This window comes from Falco naumanni, chromosome 3 (assembly GCF_017639655.2).
Source record: "Falco naumanni isolate bFalNau1 chromosome 3, bFalNau1.pat, whole genome shotgun sequence".
Lineage (NCBI taxonomy): Eukaryota > Metazoa > Chordata > Aves > Falconiformes > Falconidae > Falco > Falco naumanni.
This window is the reverse complement of record NC_054056.1, coordinates 102,519,932-102,545,007: the sequence shown is the minus strand read 5'-3', so window position 1 is coordinate 102,545,007 and position 25,076 is coordinate 102,519,932. Positions and strand designations below refer to the sequence as shown.

Below are 25,076 nucleotides of genomic sequence, written 5' to 3'. Positions count from 1 at the left end.
TATTCTGAAACAGTCTCTCCTAAATATGATGTTACATGAGTCCAGACCCTGTATTTCAATACTGTGCACTAAACCTTTACAACTCACAAAACATATATTGAACCTCATATTCTGTAAGTGCTGCCCCTTGTTTAAAAAGAGCTATTCACATGCTTAGGCTTAAGCTTGGGCTTCAGTTTCTGAAGCGCCATGGACTACATTCTGTGAAAACAGCTGTATAGCAAGAAACAGTAAAAACTGAGCATTCTTCAGGCTTTGGACCAGTTAAAAATAATTTTCAATGCAATCCCAAACTGCATATTGCACAAGTAACACTTCAAACAACAGTAGATTTGCCAATAATCTTTATGGAGCAGATTCAAGCATCTTTAATCAAATACATAAACAAAATAATCATTATAAATACTGTATTTTATTTCAAGCACTTTAGACTCTGTAGAGCACGTGATTTTAAATAAACAAACCTTTAATTTTCCTTATCAATGCCATTTTTAGCTTATATAGAAATAAACACCACAGTGAGCACCAATACCAAAAACACTAACACAACTGAAATCTCATTAGAATGATTTAGAGAAGACCGAAATGATACTTAGCTTTCATGCTAGCAAAATTCGTATCATTAGTTCCACCATACGGTGTGTATAGAAGAAGATATTGGGAAAAAAAATGCTGTCCTAAACCAGTTTATATCTTCAAATGAACTGTGAAATTATGTCAGTTATTTTTTTTATACATTCCCCTTCTGGTGCTAGAGTAAAATACCCTGTCAAGTCCATGCATCCTCTGTGCCTCTACATGTGGATTACCTGTGTTCCATCAGGACCAATCTTATCCAAAGCTCCAACCGTGCTATAGAGAAAGCTAATTATTTTATTGAAATTGTCATCTCCAATACTCCATGACCCATCCACCAGGAATGCCAGGTCAGCTTTGGCTGCTTTACACACTGAGAAAGAAAAGCAAGCAATTTGGAATTAGAGCAATGCTTTAACTCTTCATGAAATCTCATATATCACTTAAGAAAATGCAACTGTCATGAAAAGCCCTTGTTTAATGTTAGTTAATAATGCTTTAGCAAACAGACCTGCTGGCACAGACTTCAGACTGCAGGTGTAGAACCATCTGAGCTCTGCAAGGGGTGAATGGCCTGCACTGACAGATCCTATCCCAAAACACACTTCAAGGCATAATCGTTCTTTAAAATCTGGCTAACCATTTATTATTTTTTTTCAGGTTGTTAAGTAAAGTCACACATGAACTTATACAATCCCAGACTCCTTGACTGTGGAGGTTCCCAGGGGGAAAATAGTCCATTCAAAAAGTTACGCTTAGTTCCGTGGTGCCTAATGCTCACCTTTCAACTGCACTATTTAAGAGCTGCGCAGGTTTCCCTCATCTCATCTTATTCCAGCATGTTCTTACACAAAATGGCCTGCAGAGCTGTACACCTGCTCCCACAAGTTGCCCACTCTTTCTTGGGAAATGGGAATCTTCAACACTCTACAGATTCCAAGTCTATTGCTTGGGGCCAGAAACAGTCTCAAAGCAAAGTTATGTTTTTCAACATACTTCATCTTGAAGAAAAATGTTCATCTAAATCCAGAGAATGGGACAGGAAGATATGTACCTGTATTTCTTCTTTTCTGTTGATTAGTTCTTGGATTTAAAAAAAATAAAAATCTGCTGCTATGCAGTTCTACAACACAGACACAAAGTCTTTTTTTTTTTCTATGTACTTATGGCTTACATTCTCAATTACTATACATTGGTTTGGTCCACCAACTTCAAGCTAATGAATTTGACCCTCAATCTCCAACAGCGATGCTCCCCTCACAGAAATATTAATAAGGCTGCACAAAACACTATGTGTTCAAATGATAAATAGAAGGAACTCTACATTGAAAGAGAGAAGAAACTGAATATGACAACACTTTTCTCATTACCTAAAGCAGACATATTTTTAAAAATCATGCTGCTTTAGAAGTTTAATTACCCCAGGATGTCTGCTTCAGTTACAAACCACGTATGCTTTAGGACTTCTGAAAAAAGAAAGTCTCTCATGTATTAACCCTCTTTTCTGCAAATTTCAACAATACAATAAACATGACAGACTTCTGGCTCATTAAATTTAAGCCAGCTGCCTTAACAGTCTCGCTAAAGCAAATGCATTTCGAAATCTGATCCCCACAGGTCTAAAATAGTGTTAGAAGAAGAAAAACATTGCATCAACACTTTAAAATTACTATAAACCCACATAGGCAGCACTTACCTTCTTTCGCAGGAGGGATTGTAGGTGGTGGAGGTGGTGTTGAAGGTGTTGTTGGTGGCTGAGTTGGAAATGGTACTGGAAGAAAAAAAGAAGAAATCTTTTAAAATGTTTTAAAGTCTAACATATTTTATTTATATTAAACACGGCATTTTCTACTCATCTCCACATTCAAAATTCATTCTCTCTAATCAACTAGTTATACAATTGCAGAGAAATGCAGGTAAGGATGTGCATGTAATGTCCTCCTCTACTGGACAGTGCTATTACAGAGCCGTTAATGGCTGCATTTCAGTATGAATGGTACAGTGACACAACTGAACTGCTACTGGAACTTCCCCTTTTTGTCTTTCCCCAGTGGAGCAGGCCATGTGGCAGCCCTATTCTTGACCTGGTATCCATAATTCATTTTGTAAAAGGTCAGTATCTTTCTCCTTTCTGAACACAACCAGTCCTTAGTCACAGAAAGTAGGTCTCTACCTACCCTGGAAGGAAGATATTAGTCCAAAATAGAAACAGTGCAAAAGCAAGCCAGTGCCTGCGCTCAGAGCAGATTACAGCCTGTCCTGATCAAGATTTTCCTGAATTTGGTGGAAGACCTTGTTTCCAGCTAGAAATGCAGTTCCGACCACATCTCTACAGGGCTATGACTCTGTTGCCTGCAGCAACTTCTACTAAAGTTACTATGTAAAGTTTCTGAACAGTCTCATCCTTCTCCTGAAAATCAGCTTTGGATGGCTACCTCACAGAAACCTAGCTGAATACATGATCACTGACTGACAGCTCTGCTGAATGTAAGAGCTCTATTTATTGCCTTTCAACACAGTCTTGGCTGAATTCTCAGAGATAACATGCATATGTGTTGACTTCCACAAAAGTATCTGAGGAAAAGTTCTGCTTTTGTTCGAAGGCATTTTTTCCAATTTTTTTCAGTGCGATTAGCATAAGAATCCACAGGTGACAGAATATCATTCCTTCAAGTAAGACTGTACTTGTTATTTGCTCTAAGACATATAACTTATGTCTATAGACAATGGATAGAGCTAGATACAACTTCAGAAAAGGCACCTATCTTTGGGAAAGATTAGTGCAAACCGGATTCATTACAATCCTCATGTTGGCATCCAAGTTGACTCCCACTGCAGCTGATGTGGGTTTTCCCATTGGCTTCAACAAGAGAAAAGGCCAAGACTCTGAAACACCTACAAGAAACTAACGCCCAGGACCTCCATGGCCACAGACAGACCAGGACAATATCCATTTAGAAAGACTCACAGCTGCTGTAAAGTGACTTGAAAGGCTGCTCTCTAAGCACCAGAGGGGTACAGGTCACCCTGAAGAGTGTTTTCTTTTAGGATGATATAACAATTTGTCTGCATCACAAACCATCTTTCTCAAATGGACATATAGGCCAAGGTGTGTTCTTCCTTATGTCTTCTAACTCCTTGAACTGCAGAGCACACAAAATGCATTCGTCCAAAAAGCAGGAAGCTTGGCTTGTTCCTCGCTGGTCTGAGAATGAGCCCTGAACAACTGAGAAGTGGAGTCATGCACCTGTGCAAGTTTTTCCTATGTGTGGGAGAGGAAATTTATAAACTTGAAAATTATAAACATTACCTGCCCTGAGAGAAGGGTAACAACATCATGGTGTATAGTAATATAGTATGAGAGGAAGGGTATCACTGAGATTGAAAATGGGCTTGAAGAAAGAAAGATAATGTTAAAATATTCACTCTGCTCATGCTGTATTTTGTTTTGCAGTATTTTGAACTCATTAAAGCAGGATCTTCCCTTAATAAACAGCTGTGAGGGGTTTTTTTTGCCTGTCTTGTGTTATTGAGAATAATACAAAGGTTGATTTGTTGGTTGGTTTTAAAATACGTAAGTAGATGGGGTATCAAGGTGACATTTAAGTGTGAATTACTCAGACACTGGTGACATTTTACTAAATAACAAAAGCTGCAGGATACAAAACTTTCTCTGCTTCATTTTTCCGGATCTGCCTTGCCCCTCCCCCCTCAAGTCAGAGATTTTCAAAGTATCCCCTGGTGGGACTTTTTATGAAGAAAGCTAAACCATCCTCCCTGTTTTATTTTCATTAAGAAGTCCAAGACCGTTGGTGAATGTGACTCCACAAGTAACACACAGCAGTGCTTTAAGAATCCTGCACCTCTGCTACTCAGCTAAAGGAAATTGCATAGGAATCTGTGGGCAAAGGGCAAAACATGAGAAGCAATCAAGCATTATCGATGCTGGCTGAAGTCTGATCTATTTTACTCACATGTTGTCTCCATGATGCTTACAGCAGGGCCCTCTATCTCCTGAAGCTGTGTGTGAACACTAATTTTGTATTCAGTTCCAGGCATCAGCTCAAAGAAACAATGTCTAGGCGTCCCTCCACCGAGATTTACTTCTCGCTTTTTCCCATCTGGAATTAGAAACGAAACCATTAAAACCTTTATTCTGTTTTATTGAATAATGTAATTTAAGTCTGAAATAAGAAGGGGACATGACAGCAGATGAAGGGCAAGTGGTTGACATGAATTAATAAACTACATGTTGCCTTATTTCTGGAAATTCACCTCTGTGCAGAGGTGTCTGTAACATTTCATCCTTCATATTAAGTAGGAGCTAAGGAATGTGCCAGACATCTGCAGGAAAAAAGATGAATTTCACCCCATGCACTGAAGTTAGTAAAAATCACTAACACTGTCATCAATGGGCTTTGGATCTGGTCCTAAATTATCAGTGTCTAACGAGGAATTGTTGCATTATGTAATTCTATGGCATCCTTTGTCTATGCCTCTGGTTCTCAGAGTCTGTAATGTGCTTAGTAATTGCAAGAGAGACTGAACTTGTATTCCAGCTTTCACTAGTAACCACCTAACAAGTCGGTTAAGGGACAGTATTTACAGGGATCCAAAATTAATTCTGCCAAATTCTGAATTGGAAAATGTATTGACAATGGAAAAAGCCTGGGTACTAGAAATAGCATAAAATTTCAATAATAAGAAAACCCTCAGCACAATTCTTTATCTGTAGCAGAAAGAAGTGAAATACAAGCAACTGATCTCATCTTTTATAGAGTATATACTAAAAATGCCGAACGGTCATTCCCTGCCAAGGAAAAAACACCTGATGTTTATCCGGAGGTGTTACATTAGCAAAAAATTAATTGATCACTGCCTGAATGAGACACACACCCAATCTGACAAACAAAACTCTTCATAATAGATAATAAAAAGCAATTGTTCACACTTTAGCTTGTTTTGCTCACATTTAGACTCTTGGTTCAGTTAAAACAATTCTGGCATTTCTGTATGATGAAAGCAGGATGTTGGCTAGCTCTCAGATGAGAAGGAAATCTGTGCTGTCTTGTGCCAGCCAAGATCTCTGCTTTCTGAACAGCTTGTCTGTATTCCAGGCCTTCAAATAAACTTTATCACCATCCATTTGCCATTCCACAGAAAGGTCACTATTTTTTTGCAACCAAATTAGTACTATTTTTCTTGATACCCTTGATGGATGCCACTGAATGTTATTAACTGCACTTCTCTCAAAGTATCCAAGTTTTTAATTTGTCACTATTCAAAAGATCACCGATGTCTACTGGGGATAAGAGAATTAGTCTGCACAAATAGTGACTTCTCCGTAACCTCTTCTGGCTACATCTGAGAAGCAGTGATATAGAAGAGACTCTAATTCACATTTACACAGCCAGTGCTAAAAGCATCAAGACACCATGTGTTGCCACATAAAAATATCTCACATTTATCCAGATGAGTAATATTACTACAAGTTGTAATTATCAATCAACGGAATGAGAACAGACAAAACTGGACACTCTTCTGACCCAGTGAGCATGGTCTGAATTCAATTAGAGCTTTCTCTACCCTTCTACCCTCCTCTCATGTCCATCCTAATCCTACAAAGCTATCACTGATAGTTCATGTACAATCTTAAGATGTATTCAGGTCATCCTTTATCCATCTTCTGTCCCTCACAGCAGTGAAAACTCAGGTAAACCCTACCTTCTACTGACAGATCAAACTCCCTCCCACAAAGAGGACAAGTTACCAATATATGTTTGATATAAAAGGACAGGAATGCTACTTCTACTGCTGGAACTTTCAGTGTGTACACAACTCTCTTCTGTCCATCATTTCCAGTATTTCAGAAGCCAGTCTACAGGTTCAACTGCATACAATTTCTTAACTTATGCAATTCAATTGTCTGGGTTAGGCTGTAGCTGCATATTGAATGATTTAATAACTCACCCACAAGCGATTCTATAACTACCCTGTATGCAGTAGCATGTCTGTGAAGCTGCCACTGAGCACAGAGACTAGTCATGCGGACTTGATAGGAATCCAAATTTGTCACACCCAGGTACACTGAAAATTAAATACCAAAAAATTAGATTTATGCCTCTAATAAGACATACAAGAAAAAATTACAAAAGAATTATAGTGAAACACTTGTGCCAATTCATTTTTAACAAATAATTTCAATAGCTGCTTTAAAAAATGATGTCAAGAAAATCCAAAACAAGAAGAAAAAGAAGTGAATCTTTAGATCAAAAGTTTGGAGCGTAAGTCAATTGATAAGACTAATGAACACTGCTAAAAATTCAGTTATTACAGATAAGCACAAAAATATCATCAACAGCAACATTTCTGTCAAAATTTAATTTAAAATTGAGCTTTAGATTTAAAGAATAAATTATATATATGGCTCTAGGAAAAAAAGAAAAAAAATGACTAAATAGATTTTCCATTAAGGAGATTTATATCTACTACTAGGCATATATGTTTGGCTGATAAATAGTAACAACTGCTTTATGATCCCTGTCTTGCTAACATCCAGCAGATTATTTTAAAGCTTGATATAGTCTGATAAAAAGAGACTTTCATTTCAGGAAAACAATTTGCACACAACTGAGAAAGTCTTCCTCATGAAAATTTATTCAGGGAGAAGCACAAAGACACAGTTATAGTGAAAAACAGCCTGTAGAGATCTGAACAGCATGAAATCATTCTTACAGGTTTTGGCTACGCCTGTTAGGGCATCACTGAAGCCTGTTGAGTATGAAGCAAATACTTTCACACTGTACTCTGTTCCACTGAAGAGATTGAGAATGAGAATGGTATTAATATCATCCCCTACAAAGGTCTCCAACGCAGGGCCGGGAACTGCAAAAAGTTAAATAAATTAATTAGCAGGTAGTTAAAACAAATCTCAAGACACATCCAAAATTACATGTGCTCCTAAAGGTGGTTTTTTTTACCATATACAAAACCAAAGACACTCTGCTCAGTCCTTGCATGGATAGAAGCCGCAACACACTTGGGAAATTCAGCAGTGGGATTCATTAGGGCAGCACTGACATCTGTTAAGACCCTTTTGTTCTGCTTCAGTGACTTACTACTGCCCTAAATAGGCAGCCAAAGATCTCCTCAGTTTGACAGTGTGCCAGGACCAACAGGGGGGACAGAAGATGTCAGCCAGCAATACAGTCCCTAAGGGGTGCTTATACAACAGCATCATTTAACACTGTGCAAAGATGATAATGAAAATAGAAAAGAATAAAACTTTCCCAAATCAGAACTGCAAACAGGTCCTTTGTCATGTTTTTTAGCCATTCTGGATACACTTCAGAAACCAGGCAACAGCATCATCTTTGGACAGTACTTTAATCCCTTAATGGTCACACATTTGTGTTTCACTCTCAATAGAGGACCATGTTTTTCTAAAGAAATTCAAAGGAACTTGGGTGCCTTGTCTAGCTGCAATGTGCAGATAGGCAAAGGATTCAGCACACACAAAATGGGCAACAAATAAAATGTCAAGTATTTGAGAGGTGTAGAGTGTGTAGAGTGGAAATAAAAGTCAAGGAAACTAAAACTTTGTATTGTGGGGGAAGGAAGATGAGGAATAGGAGAACACAGAAGAGAGGAACAGGAAAAGAGCAAAGGTAGTCTCTGAAATAAATAGAAAGAGTCATGGTAAAAATTACATAAAAGAACAGACTGAAAGAGTTGGGTTTGATCAGCCTTAAAATGGGAAGTCTAAGGTGGAATCTTACTGCTGCCTACACCTGCCTAATGGGAGGTGGTAGTGAAGACAGAGACAGGATGTCTTCTGAGGCAAACAGGAAGATGGAAAGAGAAAATAAGCAAAATTTGCAACATTTGAAATTTTTATTAGATATCAGGAAAGACAATTTTACAGTGAGGGTAGCCAAAAGCTGGAAGCGATGCTTAGAGAGGTTTTGAAATCTCCACTCTTGGAGATATTAAAAACTTGACTAGACAAAGGCCAGTGAAACCTGTTCCCAGCTGGCCCTGTTTTGATCAGGGACTTAGACCAGATGATCTCCAGAGATCCCTTCCAACCTGCATCATTTTGTGACTATGAAACTTTCATAATTCAAAACCTGAGACACCTAAGTTAATAGAGCTTTCAAGGCTGTTAACTGCAACTGTTAGATTTAAGTACAATATTCAGAAAAAGATTATGTCAAGACATTGAACCTCAAAAACAAATGACAAAAAAAATCAGTTTAAAAACTCACTGTTGATAGGTTTGTAGACAATTCTGTAACCCATTGTTGGTGATGGTGGGGCATCCCAACTGATACGTAATCTGTTGTACCATTCATCTGAGACACGTAAATTTCTAGGAGCAGACAGGGGTACTAAAAGGAAACCAAACAGCTTTTACAAGTGTATCTCATACAAGCACATACATGAAACTCAAGACATGCACACAAAAATAGTGCAATACCCAATACTCTCAGATTTACAGGTAAAATTGCCAGCATGAAAGCCTTTAATCAAATACATCCTTGGCATTATGTCAGTGCATTAATGGTGATATATTTAAGAAAGTTAAACCAAGTTACACCAAGGATCGATTACAAACCTTGATCAACAAAAAATGAAATTTCAAATTAAATCCCAAATTTGTCCCTAGCTTTATTTTTCAAACGTAAGACAATTCAGAGATAATTATCTTTTATTTATATAGTTTCTTTCAATCCAAGTGCACTAAAGTTTTAAAAGTATAAATCATGTTCTTGTGAACACAACACTTTCAAATGGAATCAAAGGAATGATATACAAGTGATTTAAGTGTCTGCACAAATAGCATTTCAATTTAGGCAGTTCAATAGAATTATACTATCATGACCAGCAGTGTACAATAAGATGATTTTTTACCAATATGCAGTAGAGAGGGAACTTCAGTTACAGTTGAGTAATCTTTTGGTACTTGGTCAGAACTCTAGAGATAATGCAATCGCTTTTATAAAGTTCAGCAGCATTTCTAATGACCTTTAGGAAGTAATGATCTCACACAAAAGATAATCTCACAGTACAATGGTTGGTTTGATACTATGCCAGCAGGCATTGTTTACTTTATTTTCTGCATTAGTTGGCTTGTCCTTGGTGGGCTGTCTATCAAGGACTTACCAGCTTTATTACTCAACAAGTTTCTGCAAACTCACAGTATTTGAATATAAAATACAACCTGTCAATTAGAAGTAACCCATTGTTCATAAATCAAAGAGCTGAGTTTAATATAAAGCTTGAGTCATATAAGTCATGTAAAATAAGCCCACATTTATACTGAAATATATTACTACAGCCAAGGAAAAAAGGCTAAAAAAGTAAGCCTTTCTTCACGGATGTTCTGGCCAAAGCAGAAAGTTTGTACTTACGAGTTCTGCCAGGAGCTGAGACACTGACTCCTTCCCCGTCCGAATAGATGGGAGTGATGGTAACTTTGTATTCTGTATCAGACAGCAGAGGCTGAAGCAGAAGAGTGTTTTGCCTCCCAGGCACCATTACCTGGACAGTCAGAAAAACAGAAACAATCAAGCTTAATGACTAGAGTCAAAACCTTTTTGTACCTTACATGATCTCTGACACCATGTTCCACTAGTATTGCTGTATAGCTTGCATTTTAAAATATTTCTGATGCTCTACGGTAAAATAAAATAAACTATCCACCCTTTTAACAAATCTACTAGTTATACCTGAGTAAAATAAAACGAAGAACGTGCCTATCGGATAACACAGTTTTATATCAAACCTATGAGCCACTACACCTCCATAAACCACTGGTACTATATGGATGGTTAGTATTTAAACAATTTTACTGTAGAGACAAAAATCCTCTTATTGTATTTATCCTTGACATGAATATGATTGTCCAAAGATATGCCCATTAAGAAAGGTTGGTTGTTCTTTGGGGACAGAAAATCCTCCTTCCCTGGGAGGAAGCAAAATGAATTCAAGAGATCAGGAAGCATGAACTGAGGAAGCAGAATAAAACATGTTTGTCCCATCTGCATCTAGTCTGGGGACAAGGAAATTAATGTGGCTATACAGGAGACGAAGAAGTACATCCCAGAAATAGCAGAGGATCCCAAACTGCCATGAAACATGGAAGATCTGCAGATGAAGTCCAACTAGGCAAATCATTAGAAGTAGAGAAGCTGTAGAAATCTCTCCAGGCAGTTTTCAGTGTGCTAGAGCAAATGTCTCAACCCACTGAATTAAGCACTGCTTCTTTTAATACAGTACAAGGTTTCCCCATAAGCAGCTATTTCTGAAATTCTTCAATAGATTACTATATTTTAGCCAGAGCTTCAAAAGCTAGTGTCACAATAGTGGTGGAAGAGATGCCCAAGTAAAGCCTTGCAATCTTTTAACTTGTCAGTAAAATTCTAATCTCAGAAAGCCTCCAATGCCTGAATGGGAGCTACCTAACTCATGGAGTGGACATGGTAAAAAAAGATAAACCAATCCTGTATTTCCTGCACCAAACCTATGCTCTGAAGTGGCATTGTTAGAAGCAACAGTCCTGAAGTCCAACCTCATATTTTGGACCCTCCCTGGTCCCTGTCCACTGGGTAAATCTATCATCTCAGCCATCAACTGAACATATTTGGCAAGAAGCTGAGAGACTATAAGCCCTTTAAACCCAAGAGGGGAAAGCAGAAGCTGAGTCTAAAAGTGTTTCATTGTTTCAAAGAAGACTGATGAATGTGATGATGGCAGCGTAAAATTTTCTGAAGCATATACTCAGACAAGAAAGTTCACGTCAGTTTTAAGACTCCAGGATACATTCAAACTACTACCAATTTTGGCAAGTGATGCACAGAAGGAAATTAATGTAGTACACCCAGGTGTTGAGACTTGTCAAAGTACTTCCTTCATTGATCAAAACTGGTTTAAAACATCTATATACATGTGCATGAAAGATTCCTGTGCTAAACTCTTCCATACGTATACTCAAAACACACAAACCAAGTTTCTGAAAAAAGAACAGCCAATTTTTTTTTTGTTTTTTAGGAGAGGGGATGCAAGCATTGAGGGCTCGCTCTCTTCCACATGTGCACATCAGAGATCTTCTACAGAAAAGTACAGTTTCCAGCAGTGAGAAACATTCTTGGCTTTAAGAAAAAAAAAAATGTGATCCTTCCAGTATGTATAGCACACCCAAGAACAAACATGCAATTTAGAGCTTGACCCTTCTGTAGGAAAAGTATTCTATTACATTTTCTAGTCCCTGATTTTCAGCCAATTGCATCAAGGATTAAAAAGCGTATTAATATTTTTATGGAAAGGGAGGAGTAACTGAAATTTATTTTACTGAAATCAGAGCCAAAAAACTTAAGCATCCACCACAGAATTGTCATGCTGTAATATATTTAAGCCCAAATTCCACAAAACTTCCAGGTTCTGCTTAAGAAATGTACTTAAATTTATAAACACTCCACTAAAAATTGAACATCTGTGTTGTTTTATTGTTATCTGTGTTGCACCTCTCAGGTGCTTGAAGCTACATGATAAAATACATTCCTTCCATTTAAAATGAGCTAAATTTTAAGTATAATATCACGTCATTCCTTATTCAGTAAAGTATTTATGCACACGATTAATTTCAAAGATGAAACACATGCTTAATCTGTTTGCTGACGTGTGACCAAAGATAACAAGACTTGAGAGTGTACTTAAATAATTTGTAGAATTAGAGCCAAGATACCTACCTAATCTTACGATTCTATAATTTTCTTTAATGAGCTTTTGAGTCAACTCTAATATCCTTCTGACAGCCAGAATCTGAATACCTTTCCTACAGCTTTAATTTCCTTTTAAAATAATGGTCATTGAATACTAAAACAGAACTACATTTGTATCATCCAACTGAATTTGATTAAGCTTCCCAAAGCTGAAACTGTAAATGTGGGATCTGAATTTCAGAAACTTTGGGTTATTGTCAGAAGAACAGTATCATTTGTACCCTTATGCTATGTAAGCCTGCCACTGTATTGTAAACTATACTATCGTATAGTCAAGGTAAATTCATAAATCATGTTTTCCAGTCTGAAAGCACTACATTGAAAGTTCATTTTCAGATTATAGTTGAAAGATATGGCTAAGAAGTAATTTGCTACCAAGATCTCATAAAAGATGAATGAAACCAAAATGAAAAAAGACTAATTCATATTTTTCTAGAAGAAAGATACTCAACTAACTCCTTTTAGCGTTCTTCACTGATAGAGTCTGACACAGGGCTAAAAATGTTAGCTGTTAGCCATCAAAAAGAATATCCCATATTTCCAATACTACTGTTCTATGAGCAGAAAGGAGTCACATAACAGACACAGAAGGAGAATGATACGGGGAATACTTTTGCATTCTGGGCTATTTAGTAAGAAAATAACCTCAAACTATGCAATTTGATTGCATAAATGTATCTACATAGAGCTATCTCAAAATTTTATAACAGTTTTTGTGGAAGCCAAGCACTGCAATATTAAGTTTTCCCCAGTTAAAAAAAAAAAAAAAAAAAAAAAAAGTACTTTTTCTCCCAGAATTCTGAAGTTATCTCAAAAATTGTGACATCTTACAATAATTCAGCTAGGTTTTCTTTTTTTTTATTATTTGCTATATGCACAAAGGAGTACATGTAGCATTCTTCATTCTTTCAAATATTTTCCAAAATCTTGATCACCAGAAACTTTTTTTGTGCAAGACAATTTTAATTTTGATCATTACGAGGTATTAGAAAAATAACAAATATTCTTAGGCACTCTGGAATATTAAGAGTTGTTAAAACACAATCTTAGGATAGAAAAAGGTCTATGAGTAAAATATCCCCAAAAGAAAAAAAAAAAAACACCAAAATTTTAAAAACTAAAAAATACAGGAAAAAGGACAGGCAGCTAGGTTTTTAACTATGACTTCTTTAAACATTTGTGTGACTGGGCCTTGATCTTACATTTGACTGCTGTAGCCTGCAGTGCAGCAGGTACTACATGAATAAAACTTTGAAGTTCTGTCTCACAGTAATACCAAACATGTATCTTTTACTGATTGCAACAAGACTGTCATATAAGGAAGATCATGCCTTAGCAATTATTAAACAAACTTTCAGAGCTTATGAAGCCATTCACAAAACCCATACAGACCATTCTTACCGCTTCCTCAGCACGGTCGCCTTTTGCAGTGAGATAGGTCACTCGGAACTGCTGAACATTGTAATCTGAAATGTCCCATATCACCCTCAGACTTGAGGTTGTTTCATCATCTATAACAAGGTTTCTGATTCCTGTTCGAAAAACTAAAACAAAAAATATTTAATTAATAAGTAGTTGCAAGCCCTACTGAAGTCGTGGTGGGTCTGCAGATCCACAGGGGGGCAAATTCATATAGTTCAGTCATACTTGAGCTTAAGAACATAAAAAATTAGTAAACAAAAATGTTAATAAAATAATAGTTATCCTATACTTCCATTAACATATATTACCCCATCTCCTTTGTCTATATTACTGGGCTTATGGAGCTTTAGAATAATCAAAACTCCACTGCAGCCAGAATGTTACAGAAGAGAAATAATCCAGAACCTTTGTTCCTTAAAAGTCCGTTTTCTAATTCCAGGGAAAACAAACAGAACACTCAAAACCAAGCAAAATTCTGAAGAGTTTCCAAGATCATCTACATAAAGGGAAAGAGAAAACAGCTGAATTTTCCAAATTAGTCTCCGAATTCCTGTGTATGGTATTATTCAGAGTCCCTCCACCGTGTTACAGGTTGGCTCCTCACCCACACATGTCACGTGCAGGAGGGCTGACCACATGCAAAAGGGTGTTGCAGGAGCACAACAGCGTGCACCTTTCACAGGTGACATCCCTTGCATGGAGTCGACACCTCCACAAGATTTACCATGGCAGTGTGCTGACCACACTGACCATCAGAAACTGGGGATATCAGCTGCTTGGTAATACCACAGCTCTCTGCCCCTAGATCTGCGTGTGCTTGTGGGGAGCCTTAGGTTTTTGCATTCAGCATTTAAACTGTTGACATTTGCTGTTTACCTGCTGTGGTGGGCTTAGAAGTTGTGGTACTGGTAGTAGTCACCGTGGTAGGTATTGTGGTATCCCTTGCAACTGAAAAACAATACTCGGCTCACTAACAATTCAACAAAACATGAAAGACACAGTATTTATCTTGTATTTCTATGACAATGAAACTATGTGCTCACACCTACGAGTATCCCACACACTTCAGGCATTTCAGAAACTACAAGGGAACTATTCATTTAGTTTACTTTGGGCACATATATTTGCAGGATTAGCATTTAGATCTACAGATAATACATAATTATAAAGTCTACAATTAAATAGGAATGCATATAGTTTCCCACATTTCTGGCTGAACCATGCATGATGACTTCCATATTGACCATTTGTCAAGGTTGTCAGATTAATTAAATTGAAAACTTTTTAAGGGTTCTTCACTTCTATCCAAGTAAACAACAGAAAGTACACTCAGTAGCACCAGGCAATATCAGCATCATTTGGATTGGTTTGTCTAAACAGAAGGTAAAAGATTATACCTGCAATTAAATGACTAAGAATCAAATAAATTTTTGAATTTGCACATGAAAAATACAGTTGTTTACTTAACCAAGTCACTATCCATGAAAGAGAATGGATAGAGCGAGCAATCTACCTGAAAGGCTGGCCCCTCTTTCAATTATAAACTATAAAATACACTGTACATGATTTTCAAGTTTTATCTTCATTACTTCCATGTTAATGTCTCAGGATGCCCTTGTAAGCTTTTTCAAGAAAACAGTATACTGTAAATGCCAAACATCTTAAATGAAAACTCTTGAAAATCATTTACTTTAAAATGTTTAACCCTCCCCCGAATCTAATACATCTTCTCATAAAAAAAAAACTGTTCAAAGATGAAATATTGAAATGTAGGATGGAAGAATATCTGTACAGATGCAAAGGTTATTAATAGCACAGCTCAGATAGGGAGCCAAACCATCATTTTGATTCAGTGCCATCTACCACATAATATTAAATAAGAAAAGTAAAAAATACAGTCAGCAAAGCCATAGTGCTAAACCACTACATCCTTCAATATTATAGCTACCCAAAGATGTACTATATTTTTAATATAAGATATATGCATTAAATATAGATCACTTAAACATCTCTAAAAATTACAATCCAGAGTTTGTCTTACATGTAGCTCCAAGAACAGCAACAACTTCACTTTCACTTTCATCATCAAAAACTGCCAGCAAAGAAACTTCATATTCTGTGTTGGGCAACAAACCCTCAATGACATGACTGTCTGCGTCTCCATTTACGACAATCTAAGTAACACAGCAAGATTAAAGAAAATCAGTTCCGCATTTGATTAACTTACATGAATTGAGAGACATGAGAGAAGGAAAATGGATCCTTTTTTAAAATACATGTAATGTACACTCAGATTTGTCCAAAGAATTATTAACTATGTTGAAATTAAAAGTATCACAGAGTACATCTGGAAAAAACACTGTTAAGAATACTTAAAATGTATTTATTGTTTTGTGGCTAGCTTGATTATTCTAATGTGTAGTCTTACACTTTCACCCACAAGTAATTAATTGCTAAAGCTGACCATATGCATTTCATTTGAAAATCACTAAAATTCAAAACATTTATCAATGAAAGCAACACAGCAGGGTAAATTAACTTTCATTCATATTCCTACCATTCAGGCACTATTATGACAAAAGTTTTCAGCATGTCCACAGACTTACAAAATGTTTCTATACCAGAATGACAATCTGAGTTATGGTTCTACACATCTGAATGCAACTTGAAAGAACATTTGCTGCAGGCTTGGGGATTAATAGGATGTGCTGATGAGAAGTTTGCCATATGGTGTGAAGTTTTAAATAGCAATTCTCCTTATTTCTACCTGTGATAGCAGCAGAAGATTCACATGTGCAATGTTAACTGTAAGCAGAAGGTTTCACTTCAGATTTTTGTGTCTTTATTTTATTGGAAGGAATCAACAGATAGGCAGGAGTTGGAGCTAAAGGAACTGTAAAGCAGAACGCAAGGAGCCTAAGCAGCAAGTCTGGTGAAATGGGCTGACTGGTTCTGCGAATAATTTTTAGGTTCCGCAGACAGATCCTACAATAAAACAACCTTTCTCTAGGTTAACACTGGCAAGTTTTTAAAGGTGGCCACTGTATACACAGAATCAAAGACTTATAATGGAAATCAAACAATAGATATGTACTGCATAAAACCTACTACTGCAGTTAGCAGAAACAGTGAATCACACTTTATTCTTTTAATTACCGCAGGAGATTTCCTGAGTTGGTCCTGGGGAAGAGGGACCTAAACCAATCACAGACCTTCTGAACTCAGATAAAGAAAACAAAAGCAGAAAGAAATGAGTTGGGACCATGTCTTCTACAACTATCAAGTAATGAATAAGGCATCGCACACTACACACGTTCTGGCACAGGTTTTCTTGGGAAAATTTCAGAAACAAGCTTGAGCGAGTCTAGCTGTATACTAAGTAGGTATAAGTAATACCTTCCTTTCTAACTCCCCAGAGCCTCTAGTCGTGCATCAAATCATTATAAAATATCTATACATAGTTACTATCTCACACACAACTTTGGCATACTTTCTTAAGCATTGCTTCCATCACCCTCTGTTCCCCGCTAATTTAGCCCACAGAGAAGACCACAAAAAAACCTCACAAAGTACTGAATTTCCAAGCAGAGAGGACAAATAACAGAAGCAAGAATAGTAACAAGCATATGAGTATAGCAGGATGCATTCTCTACTGTAACCTGAAAAATAAAAGATCACTCTTAAATTTATTCTGGCTTTTTAGTGTTAATGCCCCACTAAATGCTCCTCACCCATCAGCAGTGTGGGTGAAGCCGAGAGGTGTGTAATTCTCACCACCACCCCCTGACCCCACTCAGCTAATTGGCAAGTTGGGTCTTGGGAGAAAGACAGAGGGAGTGCATGTCATTTCTCTGCATGACTGATCGCTTAGCTGGGAAAGAAGCTTAAAGAGGCAATAGCCTGGAGGTATTGTGCTATCCTAGGCCTGACCCCATTAGAGAGGTCATGCAAGGAGAACAAGAAAGCAGCTTGGGTATTTTTAATATTTCGATGTACTAAAGTATTAGGGCCTCCAGCAGTTCTTAATGAATACAACAAACAAGTGGAACCTTAACAGTTCAAATATTTCTTGATCATTTATTCTCACACTCAGAGAACACAGCATAAATCTCACTTAAAAATGCATATGGCTTAAAGTGATTCACTGACAGCTACTTGGTGGAACTTAAACAGAAACAATTCATCTACTGCAGGAGAAAATGCTAGGGGATGACCTGTGTCCACTCACTCATCTGCCAGCTCCTTGTTTTCCCAGCTCACTCCTGTAATTTCTTTCTTTCTTGCATGACTACCTCTCACTAGGTGAAAGGGGGAAAGAATCAGGCTAAATTTACAGAAAAAATGCCGCATAACCTAAGCTGCAATGACTGCTTTGTGCGCTAATGGATGACAAAAAGATGCATGAAACCTCAGGCCAGGTGCAAAATGTCATCTTCCCCACTGAGTTCTGTATCCAGATAAACAGTTTGCAGATGTGGCCTCTCCTCACAGTGCTGATGCCAAGAAAGCAAGATGTTTGAGAGAGTCATTAAAGACTGAGGAGTACAAAAGAAGCCAAAATAATGAGTAAATAAAGAAAGAAAGAAAGGGAAAAGGAAATGAGACAGACTACGAAAGATGAAAGTTTGGGAAAAGGAGAGAAAGTGTCTGTTTTATTCTACTTGGAAAAAGAGAATAGAACAGGAAAATGAGAAAAAAAAAGAAAAAGAAAAATCATTTAAAAATTCAGACTGATGAAAATGGCATTGTGGAGAAAACGCGTAAGGGCCTAGAGCAAAAAATACAGCATGAGGTGGGAGAAAAGACAAAGAACCATAAAGAGGAATAAAGGAACAATATAATAAATTGGCTATGTGTAAATTCTTCCCTTTGCAACATTATGTAATTAAGGCTTCACAGGCATGTTTACTGTGGCCAGCACATTAGGCAAATGTGGATCAATCTTTATGTGACAATATAGCTGCTCTGCAGCTAACGTCGTCTTCACAGCAAAGTGAAGGTCACGAACCTCTAAAAATTGAAGTGGCATCAAAAGCAATGCTAGTTCTACAGCAGTTGGCACATTACAGATTAGATTGATTATTCACAAAAGAACTCTTCTCTCCCCACGTCCTCTTCAAAAAGAAACTGGAATATTGGTTTGAGTTTGCTTTAGAGAGCTTTGCAGTGGAGTAGATTTTTCTGTAAGCCAATTAGCCATATTTAATTGGTAAAAGTTGTGACATAGGTGTCTTCAGAATGGAATTCTCTCTTCCATTTCATACACTCAGGAAGTCAAGGCAACTCACCTCTTCAGATTCCCCCCCTTCCAAAGGAATCCATGCCAATCTGTAAAAAGCAATATCTGATGAGGTGGGCTTCCAGCTGACCCTAAAACTATCTCTCGATGCTTCATCAATTTCCAGATGCTGGGGAGCTGGAACTCTTTCTGCAAAATTTTATGCAAAGAAAAGTGAGAGTAAATTATTCTCTGCTACTTGCATAGATGGCAATCTCAAGCATGTACGATTTTACTTGCAGTTTGTCACAAAGGGTATAACATGGGAGGTAGATAACAAAGGCACTATGGAATTCTTTGCACACTTATTTGTACTTAGGGAAGGGGGTTTGTAGTGGGGGAGGGGAATATGCACAATACATGCTCTTTACCTGCTATAACTGGACAAGAGTCTTTGCCTGCTCTCCAATGAAGGAGCTCCATGCAACCCTCCGGTCCCCCTCCTTTGCTCAGAGCTCTGTGCACCATGCTCTTTTCTTTTCCACTACCTCAAAGCAAATTCCCAATCTCTTGGGAGATTTCCAGAGATTCTATGTGCATTTCCATTTGCAGCTTACACATATCAACCTCTTGTTCCATACGTGCGTGTTCTCCCTCTTCCACCTCATGTTTCTCTTCTCTCAAAGTCCTTCTCTTCCCATTGTTGTGTTAGAAAACATTAATAAGTGTCATCAGTTATTAGTGCAGAACTACAGTTACAGTTCTGCACAACTATAACAGTGCTACAGAAGCCTTAAATGTCTTTTGGTGTTCCAGTTTCTCTGTATGTATATAAGGTTCTACCCTTTATTGCCTAGATAGTTCACTGGGTTAAATGTATGACTCAAAACTGATCACACTTCAGCTGGAGAGACAAATGCCATCACATGGAATGACGCTTCAGAAAGCTGGGAAGACAAATGCTTTCTACCTAATCACAATAAAAGATGTGGAAAGACTTAATGAACCTTATCCACACAAATGTTTTCATTATGTCAAAAGGCTACTCCCATGAACGAGGATGCACTTGGCCCCATAATAAAGGAGAAAAGAAGCTGAAAACTCAATGAAAATAACAGAAAGCATTCCATATATCTGAATTCAGTCACAGACACTTGCTGTTACTGGTCTTACTTTCCAGTAAAGTAAAGAGAGTATAAAAATTCTTCTTGGAAACCCTTCAAAAGTTCAGCAATACTCACTTGTGGTAAAGCTGCCAGTAAGTGGTTCAGATTGTCCTTCATCATACAGGGAGAAAATAGCAACAGTATACTCTGTAAGGGATGCCAGATTTTTTAGAGTATGGGTTGAAACATGACCAACCTCCTCCTAGAGAAAGCATAATTTGCAATAGATATTGATCACACGCTTTACATTATCAGTGTCTGAAATTCTGCTGGGTAATAATGACACAGAAAGAGAATGTCATGTAATTAGTAAAGAAATTCTGTGAAACTATAAACAAGTGTAATTTTGGGGCCATAAAAGCTGATAAAATCACTTAAGATAGACAAACTAGAGAAAAAGAAAATTTTGTTTACAACAAACTAGGGAAAAGGAGAATTCAGCCTTAGTAAGCCTCCAGGCTAGGAGCAAGGGGAGGAGTTCACTGCGGCTAAACCTATAATGTGGCCTAAAGGGACCAGGGGTGGAGATTGTAATGGAAATACCTTTAAATGGTTGTAACCCATGATCTGAGTTTCATGTTATAGGAATGATATAGCAGCAACCACCTGAACCAGTGGACAGGCCTTACAAGAAGCAGCGCAAGTGCAGCAGTGACCTGACCTGAGCTGGCTTTGGTGCCCAGTAACTCCACACAACACACCACCTCTCCTGTCCTGAGTCACCACCACAACAGATGGAGCCCAAAGTCATGGACTAAATGAACTCCATGGCCATTCTGTGGTCATTTTACAGACATTTTACAGGGGTCGTCCATAGATTAAGGGAATTGTATCTGTGTATTATACCAAAGGACGGGAAAGGGAGTGGTGGGTAATGAGGATGCAATGGATAGTGTGGGAGCTGAGCATGATGTAAATGGTATGGAGTAAGGCGTGGAGAATGTGCTGGTTTTGGATGGGGTAGAGGTAATTTTCTTCACAGTAGCTAATATGGGGCTCTGTTTTGGATTTGTGCTCAAAACAGTGTTGATGATACAGGGATGTTTTCATTATTGCTGAGCAAGGCCTTTTCTGCTTCTCATCCCACCGCACCAGCGAGGAGGCTGGGGCTGCACAAGAAGCTGGGAGGGGGCACAGCCAGGACAGCTGACCAAAGGGATATTCCATACCGTATGTTGTTATGCTCAGCATATAAAGCTGCGGGAAGGAGGAGGCAGCAGATGGAAAATTTGGAGTGATGGGATTGTCTTCTCAAGTAACTTTTATGCATGACCGAGCCCCGCTTTCCTGGAGATGTCTGAACACCTGCCTGCCCATAGGAAGCGGTGAATCAATTCATTGCTTTTCTGTGCTTGCGCACGCAGCTTTTGTTTTACCCTATTAAACTGTGTTTACCTCAACCCATAAGTTTTCTCACTTTTACCCTTCTGATTCTCTCCCCCGTTCCCCCAGGGGCAAGTGAGCAAGTGGCTGCGTGGGGTTTAGTTGCTGGCTGGGGATAAACCATAATGCTAACTCATTAGCTAACATATCAGCACTGTGTGTTCAGGAACCCTGAAGGGGAAGGAACTTTCTGGGCAGTTGAATCCAGTCCCTTCTCATGGATAATCATTGCAGAGACCATTATGTTTAACATCTGTCAAGAGACTAAATGACAGTTTCATCTGGTCTCTATCCAGGCTGCAGTTAATATGACTTTGCTGGGGATATAAAACTGGAAGCTGTATAAACTGACAGTTTAGCACTCCAATTATTCAGTGTCACATTAGCTTGGCACCACAGGGGAAATGCTACGAATATAGAGCAAACAAAAAAATGCCATCTTCTCTTTGAACAGACATAAAGGAAAAGTTGAGAGGTAGATAAAAACCTGCTGAATGTTCACTTACACTATAAAGTATATTAGCACAAGCCTGAGATGTTCAAATACCATTGTGATGAGTACAGACACATGTATTATCTATATTAAGGGTAATACATAGGAAGAGGTCAAGTGATTTCTAATTTAAATTTTAAGGCACCTAGCAGAAAGAAAAGACACAGAACTTTGGGCAGGTATGCACTTTTCTAAACTTGGGAAGAGTTTCTTCAGGTTTAATACAGATATTCCATCTTGTACGGATGAAAGACCAGATATGTCCCAGAAGAAACATACTTACACATAAAAACTATTAAATACTTTTTTGGAGAGCTAAGTTATCCATGAAAACTTATTCTGTAAGGGATCTGGACTGTTTTAATAATTGTACCTGTTTGTGCAATTATTTTTTTAAAACCTCTTCTGTATTTTTTTCAGATTTCTGTATTAATATCATTCTGTCCCCTTTTTCATTCTATCAGAGAATTCAGGCTGCTAAAAATTATTCTAAAGCACCTTTAGTAACAAGGCATAACTAAATATTGCGTAAGTAAATTATTAAATGCAAGAGTAAGTTAGAACATCTTGGTATCACCTTATCACTCTGTTCAAGCCAAAACCTATTTTCAGGAAAAGACTTTTTGATATATAATTAAAGCAATAAATGTTAAGAAAATGTGGTGAAGTCATCAGATAGTCTTTTTGAATGAGCTTGAGTCTATGACATATGATTTATCAAAAGCCTCTTTATCTAGACTGAATCAAGAAGAAGTATTCCCACACCATGCATTTAATCAAGATCCTGCACCTACAAAATGTTGTTCACTTGAGTAGTTTCCTTCAGATTATGTATGTCAGCAATGACTGTTCTGATATGCAAGAAGTTCAGAGTACTGGTTCCCCCACCCCGAACATATGGTCCACTTCAAATGTGTACCAAACACTAGAGCAAACTCTTACCTGCACGAAGTTTCAGAATTCTCTAGCAAATCTTTTGTCACAGCTTGCAAGGTAGCTTTTGTTTATAAAAGTTACACATAATAATTACAGAAGTTTGGGGGGGTCCAAGACTGATTAATGGAAGAGAGATCCTAATGATTTACCTCATTGGTTTCTGTTCCATCTGTTTTAACATACATGATGCGATAGCCATTTACATTTTTGGAAGCAGGATCCCATGTTAGCTTAGCACTACTGTGTCCAACATCAGAAAATTTCAAGTTTGCTGGTGGACTTAGAGGCACTTGAAAAGAAAAGAAATAAAACCATGAAAGTGATTCCAGGTTTTAGCTCTGAACTTATTCATGTCTTGAAAATAAACACCACGTTTTCCTTTCAAAAATTTATGGAGCTACACAATACTTAAAGCCAGGTAAAATGGCTTAGCTCTTTGCTGAAACAGATGCTAAGTGCATCTAAACTAATACAGAAAAAGGAAGAAATTACATTATTGTTCATCACAGACATCATAGCAAGATCTAGCCTACACAATACCTGCAATAAACTTGTGTTTGTATTTGTGAATTAATTTAATTCAATTACATCTTCAGCCTATATGCATTTGTTTTCCATGAGTACCCAGCAGAAGTATTTAATGACGAGCATTTTGGCAAAAAAAAAACTTTCTGAATCCTAAAAGTCCCTGACATAAAGGTGAGTTTGTCCAAAATGCATAACTAGCTCAGAAGACCTTCAAAGATGCTGTCTTTTCTACCTCTCCTTAACTTTGCCTCTTTCATTACAGAAAGAAACCCCTTCCCAACAGCAACACTGGTTAAAGGCATATTTATATACTATATATTCTTTAACTGCCATAAGCTGAAGGAAAACGAGGTCATGCAAGAGCGAGTCTGAGATTGCATCCACTTTTCTGTCGCACCAGGGAAAGTGATTTGTGCTGTCTGTTACTCTCAGCAGTAGGTTCTACCTTAACCCAACATCTGATAATTTTCTCTGAATTGTGAAACCTTTCTGTCCATCCTGCCTTCACACACACACTCCTCACCAATCCATGTGGACACATAAATATCAGCACTTCGGAAGCTGTTTCCCTCACACAAGAACACATGGGAAAAAGCAGCAGATAAAAAAACCAAAACCCTGCTTTATGTGGGACTTTTAGCCAGGCTATATATTGACTCAGAATCTGCAAGCAAACACCTAACCAGCTTAGGAACAGCCAAGTCAGCTTGGCTATGAGAAGAGAGAAGACAGGAACACGTTGGAATTGCATTAGATGGGTTTGCCACACTTTCTGGCATTCAGTATATTCCTCTGAGTCTAGTGAAGAGAGTATCACGTGCTGGCTCTCCTTTCTACTTTCTGTCAGTCATGGAATGCACTTCATTTCACCGTCCAGGCCATACCACAGAATGATTCAGTCCCAGTCCTTTCCTTTTGGAACCAACCTCCTGACAATGTTGCCCTCAACCAGACAGGCAGTTATGTGATATTTACAGTGAGTCTTAGATAAATACTGGCCCCAGAAAGAAACACCACCTCAGAATGAGCTTGCTGGTCATGCCTCTGTTTGGCACAAAGAAAGGTTTTCCTACAGTAACCAAGATGACACAATGTGTAGAATCTATCATTTACTAAATACAGAATATCAGATACTACACCTAATGCTACAACAAATCAAGCAGATCACTCTTCAGGCAGATATATGCTCCAGGAAGAAAATGCTAAGTAGCCTGTTCATTAGTTTGGAGCCAGAAACTATCACAATTAAAAAAAAAAACAAACAAACAAACAAAAAAAACCGAAACAAGTAAAAAAAAAAAAATAGCTTAAATCTGAATCCAGACAGGAAATATATTACCATTGAACACTGACCATGTGGGACAGGTGTGGTCACCAAGAGGTTTCTTTCCTCCCAGAATGACCCACTAGAAGAGGGCTAATTTGAATAGCTGCATATGGAAGGGTAGAATCAATCTTCTCTCATATTACAATGCTAAAGACCAGTCAGAGTTGGCTGCATTGAGTCTCCCTAAAAATAAATGAAGGCTGTAGCGCGGTTAGTTTTTTGGGTTTTTTTTCTGGTCAGGTAA

General features: G+C 37.8%; 1 protein-coding gene across 4 annotated transcripts in view; it reads right to left on the bottom strand.

Moving 5' to 3' along the window:
- The window catches only part of COL14A1 (collagen type XIV alpha 1 chain), a 123,461-nt gene that overhangs the window by 48,348 nt on the left and 50,037 nt on the right, over nt 1-25,076 (bottom strand). For all 4 annotated transcript variants that reach the window (XM_040587646.1, XM_040587645.1, XM_040587648.1 and 1 more), the window contains 13 exons: nt 23,127-23,266; nt 20,241-20,367; nt 19,070-19,209; nt 15,823-15,955; nt 14,658-14,729; nt 13,761-13,903; nt 9,990-10,119; nt 8,844-8,966; nt 7,312-7,461; nt 6,547-6,663; nt 4,551-4,697; nt 2,273-2,347; nt 810-949 (listed from right to left, as the gene is read on the bottom strand). In XM_040587646.1, the coding sequence (XP_040443580.1) occupies nt 810-949; nt 2,273-2,347; nt 4,551-4,697; nt 6,547-6,663; nt 7,312-7,461; nt 8,844-8,966; nt 9,990-10,119; nt 13,761-13,903; nt 14,658-14,729; nt 15,823-15,955; nt 19,070-19,209; nt 20,241-20,367; nt 23,127-23,266 (1,637 nt within the window). The remainder of the gene's footprint in view (nt 1-809; nt 950-2,272; nt 2,348-4,550; nt 4,698-6,546; nt 6,664-7,311; nt 7,462-8,843; nt 8,967-9,989; nt 10,120-13,760; nt 13,904-14,657; nt 14,730-15,822; nt 15,956-19,069; nt 19,210-20,240; nt 20,368-23,126; nt 23,267-25,076) is intronic.